This window comes from Mytilus galloprovincialis, chromosome 9 (genome assembly GCF_965363235.1).
Source record: "Mytilus galloprovincialis chromosome 9, xbMytGall1.hap1.1, whole genome shotgun sequence".
Taxonomy (NCBI): Eukaryota; Metazoa; Mollusca; class Bivalvia; order Mytilida; family Mytilidae; genus Mytilus; species Mytilus galloprovincialis.
The window spans coordinates 78,243,100-78,255,721 of record NC_134846.1 but is presented as its reverse complement, the minus strand read 5'-3'; the positions used below and the strand labels follow the sequence as shown (position 1 = coordinate 78,255,721).

Genomic DNA, 12,622 nt, shown 5'->3' with positions numbered 1-12,622 from the left:
AAATTTATTTCTTAATTATGTGTAATTTTAGTTTAATTTTGAGTCAGTTATTCTTTGCTCTTCTTTTTTTTTAATTTTTTTTTTTTTGGGGGGGGGGGGGGGGGGGGGGTGGTGAGGGGAGTTATGACTGAATATTTTTTTGTGGGGCAGGGAAAGGGATGTTTATGACTGAATTCAAAATAACAATTTGACTGTTTTATACCTTTTGACAACTATTCCTCTGACTTGAACTACTGATTTTTTAATCTAAGTTTTTCAAAGATTTATTCCTTGTTTCTTTTTTCAGCAGAATAATACTGTCTTTTTAACAAAAAAATAAGAGGGCAATCCCATATAAACCCTTTTGTTTAAGACTATTCTTGAAAATGCACGTCATAGGGAAATACCTTTACAGCATTTCTCGTTCTCAGTAACAGAAAAGGACATGCAGAATTTGTTTAAATTAATGACATAAATGGCAATAAACTTTGTAAAGTTATCTAAGTGGCATATTGAATCATCATAAAATAATTAATTAGAGGCATGATTTTACATATGCCCCAACAACTGTTTACCAGACAAAACCATCCTACTGAAATTAACGTCATGTAACTTTTTCTGGTTAATCAGTGAAAAAAGACATGTTATAGTAATGAACTGTAGATATTGAAACATTTAAAATATGTCAGTATGCAAATATATAAAAAACTTAAATGCATGTAACTCTATGAAGTGATTGCTTTGTAAGATGTAAAATGTATTTATAGCAGTAATAAAATAGAAATTTCTAAAACATTAAGGCTTTTAGCGTTAGGAAGTTCAAAACAATAAAATTCATTTCGTGTTTGTAGTTTTTTCTCATTAATCTGTTAATGCTACTAGTTACAGTTACAAACTAGATATTTTTGAAACATTAAAGACATGAACTAGATATTTCTGAACCATAACAGATATTTAAGTAAGGAAATAGGGAATATAAAATTCTGATTTCATAAACACCTAAGGGACCTCAAAATATGTTTGTGGTCAGATCCATGTTCTAAAGTATAGATTTAAAAACAACTGGAACTAAAGATTTGTTTGAATAATTCATGTATCTCAAAATGATAATGTTTTACACACTAAAGTTCTACAAACACAATAAAAATGCATTCAGTTTTGTTCATTCCAAAAAAAAATTACTCGTGCAGGATATGAAAGTTCCAAGAAAATTAACACATCATTAATAACATAGGTATTATATAAATTCCTAACCATAACTTTTTGGAACACAAAAAATAAATGGAACAGAATGGTTTTATATAGCATGGGTCAACTTATGCTCTGGCCCACCTCTCCACAGGCTGTTTGGGTATTTTAGACTGACCTGATATGGACAGGTCAATTTAAAATAAAATTTGGTGGTAATGCATTTAGAGAAAGACTGGTCAGCCTAATGCCAGTTGTTATGATGACCACTGTAAAGTGGTATGGACTACCAATAATTTTGCACTTACCATCAGCAAAGCGTACAGGTAAAGCCATGTTACTTTGTTGTTGAATAGCTCGCCATTCCAACAAACATGGAGGATAAACTCGACACAACTGAGCTTCAATCATGGCACACTGTAAGGCTTTGTGTTGACAAATAATCTTGTACCCGTTATAACCAATATCTGACACAAATCTGAAGAAGTTAAAAATATTATAAATTTACACAGCTGTCTTCAATATGGTGTGCAGTTTTTTTGTCTGTCAGTTATGAAAGACCTGGTCACCAGATAATATTACGGTAAAATAGTTTATTGTTTAGATGACCCTACATTTTTAATCTTTTTTTTCCTTCTCAAAATCTTTTATAATAGACAAGTGGCCATACATTATGTCAAGATGTCAAGCTCTAGATATCCTTTTAATTAGATTTTATATAGTTACCCGAGATTCTCATCAAAACTTCAACAAATAAACAATAAAATTGATAAAGGAAATGTGTACTAGTTCAGTGAAAATGGACATCATACTCAACTCCAAAACACATAAATAAAATAAAATTAAACAAGAATGTGTCCACAGTACACGGATGCCCCACTCACACTATCATTTTCTATGTTTAAAGGACTGTGAAATTGGAATAAATTCTCTAATTTGGCATTAAAATTAGAATGATCTTATCAAAGGGAACATGTATACTAAGTTTCAAGTTGATTGGACTTCTACTTTATCAAAAACTACCTTGACCAAAAACTTTAACCTGAAATTTGCACTATCATTTTCTATGTTCAGTGAACCGTAAAATTGGGGTAAAAACTCTAATTTGGCATTTAAATTAGAAAGATCATATCATAGGGCACATGTATACTAAGTTTCAAGTTGATTGGACTTCAACTTCATCAAAAACTACCTTGACCAAAAACTTTAACCTGAAATTTGCACTATCATTTTCTATGTTCAGTGAACCGTAAAATTGGGGTCAAAACTCTAATTTGGCATTTAAATTAGAAAGATCATATCATAGGGCACATGTATACTAAGTTTCAAGTTGATTGGACTTCAACTTCATCAAAAACTACCTTGACCAAAAACTTTAACCTGAAGCCAAAAACTTTAACCTGAAATTTGCACTATCATTTTCTATGTTCAGTGAACCGTAAAATTGGGGTCAAAACTCTAATTTGGCATTTAAATTAGAAAGATCATATCATAGGGCACATGTATACTAAGTTTCAAGTTGATTGGACTTCAACTTCATCAAAAACTACCTTGACCAAAAACTTTAACCTGAAGCCAAAAACTTTAACCTGAAATTTGCACTATCATTTTCTATCAGTGAACCGTAAAATTGGGGTCAAAACTCTAATTTGGCATTTAAATTAGAAAGATCATATCATAAGGAACATGTGTACTAAGTTTCAAGTTGATTGGACTTCAACTTCATCAAAAACTACCTCGACCAAAAACTTTAACCTGAAGCGGGACAGACGGACGAACGGACGAACGGACGAACGAACGGACGAACGGACGCACAGACCAGAAAACATAATGCCCCTAAATGGGGCATAAAAATCATACAAGGTTTACAAAGGACACAGGCTCCTGACTTGGGACAGGTGCAAAAAAAAAGCCTTTCAAATCACCAAAACTTACTTGAGCAGATATTTAAATATTTTATCACTACATGGGAAGGCACTAAGACATGCAGCCATTAATGTCCATCCCCTCTCCAATGCTGTCACTTTCTGATTATTCCATATCTGGTTTGCAATCTGGCTGTAGATCTCATCTCTTATAGCTTCATTTTGTAGACCCTGAAATGTAAAGTTATATGTCAATGTATAGAACTCTTAAATTTAATCATAAATGATAACTAAAATTAACTGAGCATGTAGGATACGGAAGTACATACTGACAATTGTTTTTAACAAAAAAATGAAAAAAAAAAATGTTCTGTTCTTCGCTTATTGATGTTTCAAATTCAATTTGGGAACAAGAATTCCCCAAAATTCCATCTTGAAATCCTTTATAGAAAGACTTTAGGTAAAACTACATACCATTTGTACAATATAATCAGCCATTGCCTTTTCTTTCTTGGCACTTAATGTCTGGTCATTCATCAATCTCAGGATCTATAAAATAATCAATAATATATTCAAACGTTCAATTATTGTTTTTATATAATATGCCTCTGTGCAGGCTGTAACATTTTACTCCCTCCTCCACAATTACTAATATGAGTTATAATTCATTTCTTAAGGAGGAAGGTAAGTATGCTATTGTCCTGCTTCTTGATCTACAATTTGGATGACTATAATCAAATATATTGTTCAAATTTCCAAACTAAATCCCCTGCCCTCACTAGTTCAGGTTTCTGAAAAACTGTTTCATTGAAATAGAGCTGATAAAGACCTCATTATTTATGAGATGAATCTAAAGGCAAAACTAAACAAAAGTCAATCAGGATTGGAATGTAGGTCAACATGACCCATGTTGCGTAATAGAATTGTAATCCATAGCTGTATTACTAACATTTGTTTTCATAAATCTATATATATACATTAATGTACATAAAAAAATAGCTATGTAATATCACAGATGCTAAATATTGCAGTCAGTCATATGATGAAAGAATAATCATACCAGTTTGAATGTAGAGACAGCTTGTCTAGAGTTATCCTCTCCTGTTACATAGGTTGTCAGTGAAGATTTTACAGGTTCAAAAGTCATGCCCCAGGTTGGATCCTGTAAACATAAAACTTGCATTACAGTATACTTTCTTCATATTTATTTTTGTTGTTGACCATAAATAGAAGTTGAATGTAAAAATTCGAAAGTTCTAAATTTAAACATCAGAGAACATTATCTACAAATCTGTCAATACAAGTTATCAGAAGTTTATATGATGGAGACATGTAAGAAGATAAATACGATGTTTTATGGATCAGATCAATGATTGGGACTAAAATAAAGTATAAGATCATTATCTGAACTGTTAATAGTCAAACTGGAGTCTTAACAGGAAAAAGGATTGTCCACCAATTCAATAGTACATTTCTCATTTACTTAATCATGATAACCTAATCAGGTGTGATGTTTTTAAAAGTCAGAAAAACAAATTGAAAATAGCAAATTTGAGTACATCACTTGACTAGTAGAGGAACTATTTAAATAGAATATCCTTATTTTCACTTTGGTGACTATTAAAAGGACTAATGTAATAGGAAAACAAAGTCAGTTAATGCACAATAAAAAAAAAAAACGCTTTTATTGCTGTTTTTCATCTCAGTGACAGTGAGGTCTTTAACATGGAGCAAAAAACATCTCACCTCACTGCAAGATTACGACGGCTCTAAGCATCCGCTTGATCGGAATTCTGTAGTTCACCTCGAAAAAGCTTCTTCTAAAATCTATACATATAAAACATTATGAGTGATAGCATACCTTAAAGTATACATTTGTAAACTTGCTGAATGGATGAGCATTGATATCCTCGGGGAGGTTATACTTCATGTCCAATGGTGCCACATGACCATCAATAACAACAATCTGTCTGTCACTATGGATACACTGCCATTCTAAAGGTTGAAGAAAAAAGATAAGTGCATATAGAATTTTAGATTTTTTTTCACAAATGTTTAAAAAGTAGACCAAAGTTTTTACATAGAAACAATAATCTTTTATGGAACTATTTTATAGATGAACCTTTTTCTTAGGAATTCACTAACACTCCACCTCCTCTAAACTTTTTGTAAAATATTTAAAGTTCATTTGTTGAGAGACATGAGATTAAATTTTAACTATTGAGTAGAAATGCATGATACATGATAACTTGATTAATTGATTGGTGCTCAATGCCACTTTCAGCACTATGGTGCTATTTGGTGGCTATCAGTTTTTATTGTTTGAGAAAGCTGGAGAAAGAGAACCACCAAACTTTGGTAGGCAAACTGACAATCCTAGTCAATTAAGATTGGAGCTGACAGCACCTGCTGTGTGTTTGGTTTTAACACAGTGTTGACAGGCTACAGTAGTTCGACTATTTACACCATTCAGCCACTAAGGGTCCTGTTAATGGTTACTTAATATGAAGTGGTATTATGTTGAAGACTTACCATCTAGCTTGTTGTAGACAAAGGCCAGCTGTCCAGGAATATCCAGGTTTGCTATTAGAGCCATTGCTCTGGCCTTCTTTTCCTGAAAAACATAACAAAAGACATATTCATGTTTTCTTTGCTTTCTTTGAATTGTATCATGCTATAGCTATTTAGTAAACTTACATGGATATCTTTTGACTAGGGTATTTCATCCATGTTTTCCCATCAATATATATAATGAAAACTTTTTCAGGTTCAATTAAATGTAGTCAAACAAATTCTTCTCAATACATCATTATACATCAACTTTTGAAATTAAATGTTTTCAATCAACATCTTACACATTATTTACTGATATTCTATGCATTAATCCTTATCTCAAGGTTGCCTAATCAGTTTAAACTTATATAAAATTTAATACCTTTCCCAAACTATATATTACAATATTCTTCTTGTTGCAGAGGAATAAGAAATCTTTGTTATGTAAATTTGAATTCAAAGGTCAAAACTGTACATTTCAGTGCATAAGTAGGTAATATTTTTGTTTACATCCTACATTTAAATCTAAGTTTTGGTTGTAGAAAGGATCACACCATAAAAAATATATATCTTAATTTAGGGCTGCTGAGGTGTTAAGTTAAATTTTGGAAACAAACTGACAATAAATAAATTTTCAATAAGAATAGAGATTTAGGCATAAATTGCATACTTATTTCAAAGATCATCATAAATTTCATAATAGCTCTTTGAAAATACATGATAATAATAACTTGGCAAAATTGAATACAATATTCAATGCCATTGGGTAAATGTTTTACAATCAAAATGAAACAGAAAAAAACTGTTTATTTTTGTATAGATTTTAGTGTGAATAACACAACCTAAAACTGACTTTCCAGTATTAGTATCTAAACTGTACATTATATAATCTACGAAATAAAAAATCTTTTCTGGTGAGTGTAACAATGTATAAGAAATGTTTTATCCTTTGATCTTGTGATCTTCATATCAAATCCGAGTGTTGATGCAGAGCATGTCCCCCCTGGGAAGGTTAATGACAGGTAACTACCAACATATTTAACCTTTCGTGCCCTGCCCATCTCAGGTATTTTTAAGATCTAATGATGATCTTGTATTTTATATGTTGTGTGGGTCAACAATTCACAAAGATTAAGATACAAATCAGAATCTTTAACATTTTTATCTTTATTTCTTGTTTTCAATGTGAAAAAAGTAAGATATGATATGGTAGAAATTACTTATATTACTTTTAAAATAGTTTTCATTGGTGAAAAACAGGTTTTAGTTACGATCTATTCTTTGATTTTCCATCTATGAAGTATCAAACCAATTGATATCAATAAACCAAGGAGTTTTAAAATGTAGGTTACGTCAAGTTCAGTTATTACTATAACTGCCGTTTATTACCATTATCGTCCTGGAATATTGATATACACCAATTCCAAAAAAAAAAACAAAGGAAAATAAAATGTTCAATTAATTTGTTTCCTACCTTATAAGTTAAGTTAATTCAGTGATATATTGATGGTAAAAGAAATGTTAAGAAGTATATGCTTAAGTCTTATGAAGGATTCTAATAATATACTGTTTTTCAGAATGGCCCCAGATTGGAAGCTACAAATCAGGATTGTAAAAGAACAATTTTTGGGTACAAATTGAATAAATCAAGTTCTTTTTAAAAAACATAATTACTATATAAGTATACATACATAAAAAATGTTACTTCCTAGTAAACTAAAGTTGGTAACAGTATACAAAATATTTATGGCTTAAAAAAAGTAACAAAATCCCAAATTGAAACTTATACTAAACAATCCAGGAAGAACTGATGTCAATTCTGAGATTAAAAAGATGGATTGTAAATGATAGAAAAAAAAAACAAATATCACCTTAATAAGAACTTTTGACCTTATAGTAAAATAAATTTATGCAACTGTATCTAAATATATTGAATAATTTAAAAATAGAAAACCCATGATTAATTTCTTGATTGGCCACACATGACAATTATATGTATATTAAACAAGTATAGCTGTTAAAATGATTGACAGATTGGTCATTACTTGATGTAATTAATGTCTTTATATGTCCGACTGACAGACTTATTTCAATATATATATTGTAGTTATATAAACCTATCTTCATGTACAAATAAATACCACCTTGTTTTGTTATGATTGTTTTTTTTTTTTCAGAGTATGATTCTGGTCCAGTATATTTTAGTTGAGTTTGGGATGGGCAGGTGGGAGAGATGCTAAGATAATTTAGGGACCATTGTTGTGGCTTAATTACAGGTGAGCATTTAGAAGAGCCTGTTCCCCCTGTATGCCGCCTAAGATAAGCACAAAAAATTAATTCATAACTAAAATCAGTCATTTTTTTGTCAAAATATTGTTCTCCAACTTCTAATTCCCAGGAATTAACCCCCCCCCCCCCCCCCTTTACATCAAACCTGGATCCACACCTGCCATATTAAGAGAACCATTAAATTCTAAATGCAACTTATTTCACCATCTTTTTGTAAAACTTCAAACACTTTTATCCAAGCTCAAATATTATAGAAGGATTTTAATTGAAATTTAAGCAACATATTTTAATCAATAAATAATATTATAAAACAAGCCACTATATACAATACATGCAAAACCGTTAATTTTCTTCACAAAATATAAGAGCTTTTAATACATCAATATTGTATTCTGACATCTCTAAATCAATAAAAACAAATAACTATGCAAAGATTATACTGCAGGGTCAATTGATTTTCACAATAATCTATAAGAACGAGAAAAAAAAATATATTCCAGTTAAATCTCTCCACATTTCTTGAGTACTAAAATAAAGGCTATATAAGGCCAATTAAAATTAATTAGCAGATTTTCATCCAAATTTTTGAAAAAAATGGCAAGGGTGGGAGGATTTTATCTTAAAATTTTTATTTCTTATGAAACCCTCTTGTGACGTGTTCTTCGCATATGCAAGTGTAATAATAAGCTTATATCATGTATATACATGTATAAGGAATCGTACAGAATTTTTCAAATCTCAATAAAAATCTCTAATTGGCAACCCAGTGGTGGACCCAAAGGGAGGGGGGTCCAGGGGTTGGAACCTCCCTTTTTGGGGCTGATCAATGCATTTGAATGGGGACATATAGTTGGAACCCCCCCCCCCCCCCCCCCCTTTTTTTAAATGGCTGGATCAGCCCCGGCACCTACTGTTCTACATGTGATTGCTGCTTTAGAAAACTATTGTTAGTAAACAGCAAAAACATAGAGAAATGCTTTCTTCAGTTGGACTACCTTCACCCAATTTAATGGTATTTCTGAGCGATGTTTTTTTGTCTCTATAAAGTGAAACAAATATGCATTGCTATGCAACAAAAGAATTTTGAGTACAGAATAAAATGAAAACTCAAACTGTTTTGAAAATAATAGGGTTGATGATTTTATGATTCTTCTTATACAGATATACAGATGCAAATATAATTAATTTAAGTCAGACATTAACTTAACAAATAAGAAGAAGTTGTTTAATGACTCTATTAAGGGTATTGGGACAGAAAGTGTTTGCTGTTTGTCAACAAAAAAAACCCAATAGCCATGTGTAAATCTACATGTAAGTGTATGTTTGCAGACTTTTTGAACTCAATATACTGTCAAAAATTTAACAAGTTCGTGCTTTTGTCAATTTGTTTAATCCAGTTATGCTTTTGTACCAATGTGTTCCACGATTCTTCCTCTTTGAATATAATTCAGTCCAAAATTCCTGCCACAAAGTCATTTTATCAATAAAGATATTAACAGTTTCCTAGTTTCCTATAATCACAGAAATTTGTGTCATGCCGCGATTTGCGTTCTTGGACACAGCGTATAACTTGTCCTTCTCGTAAACAATCTCTATTACCGGTAGATGATTTTGTCATCATAGAGCTGCAGAATCATTTTAGAATACTCGAAGATATACGAAAACCGAAATTTGAAACAGGAAGCTTTGAAGGAAACAAAAATTTGAACGGATACCGGAAACAGAAATGAACAAAATCTGGAAATCGTAAAGTTTTAAAAATTAAAAAAATTGGGGCGGGACGATTTCAGAGGGGCGGGCGGGGATGAAAATCTATCAATTAATTTTAATTGGCCTAAAGGACTTTGGTGACAAAGGGGTTTCTGTAGCTAGTGAAGCGCTGTCTGAACACTTACATTTATCATTATAAATTCAAACTATGTGTGTTTGCAAAAATAGTAATCAAACATGAATACAATGGGGGTGTAAAATATTCCTTCTGGGTAGCTGGGATATGATAAAATCGTCTGTCAGGGTAGCTGGAATATGAAATAATAATTCTGGATAGCAAGATATGAAATAGTCATTCTGGATAGCAAGATATGAAATAGTCATTTTAGGTATCTGTGATATGATAAAATAGTCCTTAGGGAGATGGAATATGATAAAATAGTTCTTAGTGAGATGGGATATGATAAAATAGTCCTTCAGGAGCTGGGATATGATACAATGATTAACGGAAAATCCCTCAACTATTGATATGAACCTTTGCTGAGGATGCTTTAATCCCTCATGCTGAATGTATTGATACATACAACAAAATATGATTGTGATGAGTTATCCAATATCCATTTTTGGATGATTCTATTTTTTATTCAATGTTAGACTGAAAATTTCTCTTTTGAATATTGGACTGATATACTGTCAATGTTTTACAACAATTAATTAGCTGACCTTAAACCTTTAAATAATAACTCACAGAAAATTAATATTAATCACATGTGTATCATTGTTGTATATCATATATGACTCACAAAATAAATGGAAAATAGAAATTGTCTCCTTAAGGGATTACTTAAATAAATGGCAAGAAATGCTATTAAATACCAGTAATAAATAACATTGTATAATCCATTTCTCTCAGAAACTAAAAATACTCTGAACATGATTTGATTTGGCTTTTGTAATCCATTAGAATAGTTGTGTGTAATTTGTACTTATGAGTGTATCCTCTTGCAATTGAATTTTCATGATTGCACTACATATCCCTGACAGACAAGAAGAAAATTCTAACCCTGATGATTTAAAGCGGACCTACTTCTCTCTTTACACATGAAATATATATAGATACTACATACAGGATCTTAAGACATCATTTTAGTACCTTATGGTTTAATGGTGACCTACTCCTCCCTTTATACATGATATAGATATACCGGTACAATGTAATCAATATTAAAATGAAAATGAACTTAATACCTTTTCTTCTCTTTCTCTTCTGATCTCTTGTTCTTTTCTTTCCTTTTCTTCCCTTTCTCTTTCTAATTTTTCTCTCAGGTCCTGTAAAAAGTAAAATTTTATTTCTGCTGCACATGATGAGGCCTCACTAGAAGCGTAATCAGGATCCATTTCAACTAAATCAAATGTTGACAAAGTCATCTTTTAGTATAATAATTTATTCAGAGTCAGCTATAATATCTGTATCTATTACAATATAACCACATTTAGAGTGAGATAATCCCTTCCTGGTTCTCAGTATTGTAGATGAAAAATCTTCAACTAAAAATTGTCTAAAGAATTCCTAACTAAAAATGGTCTAAAGAAGTCCCAACTAAAAATTGTCTGAAGAAGTCCAAAACTCCATATGTAAAAATGACCATGTATAATGGTCATCCATCATAAATGTTGGAATTTTCATCTATCATAACACCTTGGAGGAAAACATATCAAAAACCCAGACAAAACAAAATCAAATTAATGAAGCAGAACACTTTGTCAATCAAAGTATACATATGTAATGATTGACAACCAATTAGATCATAACTATTTACATATTATATTATGATTGATTATTATGATTTTTATCAATGAAAGAACAATTATTTTCAATTTTTTTGTTTAATTTGTAGAAATGTTGATTTAGATATAAATATTGACAATTTGTGTGCAATATCAGCTATGTGGATAGGTTAGGCTAGGGTGTATTAAGATATAGTGGTATGATAAATTGTTTTATATCATTCTATTAACAAGTCTTTACCCTCTGGTCAACAATGGGTGGAAAGACATCTTCATTTTTAGTGACAAATTTAACAAGACATTGTGGAGTATGATTTATAACACTTCTGTCAAAGGTCTCATGATTTTCCAATTAAAGAGCTGTAAGAATATTAATAAAGATGTAGAGCTAATTTATTTCTGTTTCGACAAAAAGATAAACATCATTGTGGTGAAATTTCAAATAAATTAAAACATACCTGGTTTGTAAAAATGTTATTTCATAAAAATGCTATTTTATTCAAATTATAAATTGTTACTGGTTTAATTCAGCTTATATCCCATACCCATGTTTTAACTTAAACTAGGCAATATTAAATAGTTACTGTTAATTCAAAAAATATTTCATTATTTAAATGAATGCAAAAAAAAATTGTCACAGTATCAGACTTCAATAACACAAAGTAGCATTGATAATTTTAGTATTTTTTCTTTCTTTTATTTTTACAAGTAATCAGTGATTCACAATAGTAAATGCACCCATTTATTGCTGAGTTTACAGAAGATGGAGGTGTTAATCATCCTAAACAACAATGTAATGCTCTAAGATGTATGTAGGACTACGTAGAAAATATTACTTTAAATGTTGTATTTTTTCACATTTACTATAAAGACGTGTAAACACTAACATTAACCTTGCTATAAGGTGTGTAACTCTCAATGAGCTAATTTTTTTTACGTATTGCAAAACACAGAGCAAACTGTGCAATATTAATCCTTTAAAACGTAAATAAGCCTAATTCCAATGCTGTTATGTCATTAATTATCTTTGCCTTATTCAATTTGAAAATGGTTAATGTTTTTTTTTTTTACAGCAAAATGTGAATTTATCTATCTCAAAGTTGATTAGACTTACAAAATTAATCCAGATATCAGGAATTTTGAGCTACCAGGAGTAACATATAATCAAAATATATCAATTGCAACAGACTTTTGGCTTTTGAGATGAAAGAAATTTTGAGATAAAAAGAGTCAACTTTTTTCCTTTGAAG

The 12,622-nt window shown here is 30.7% G+C and overlaps 1 protein-coding gene across 10 annotated transcripts in view; it reads right to left on the bottom strand.

Annotated features, from left to right (window-relative positions):
- LOC143046035 (unconventional myosin-XV-like) overlaps positions 1-12,622 on the bottom strand; it is a 114,888-nt gene that overhangs the window by 43,125 nt on the left and 59,141 nt on the right. For all 10 annotated transcript variants that reach the window (XM_076218988.1, XM_076218989.1, XM_076218991.1 and 7 more), the window contains exons 20-26: positions 10,833-10,913; positions 5,565-5,646; positions 4,894-5,027; positions 4,093-4,194; positions 3,507-3,581; positions 3,103-3,263; positions 1,476-1,645 (exon numbers count right to left, since the gene is read on the bottom strand). In XM_076218988.1, coding sequence (XP_076075103.1) covers positions 1,476-1,645; positions 3,103-3,263; positions 3,507-3,581; positions 4,093-4,194; positions 4,894-5,027; positions 5,565-5,646; positions 10,833-10,913 — 805 coding nt within the window. The remainder of the gene's footprint in view (positions 1-1,475; positions 1,646-3,102; positions 3,264-3,506; positions 3,582-4,092; positions 4,195-4,893; positions 5,028-5,564; positions 5,647-10,832; positions 10,914-12,622) is intronic.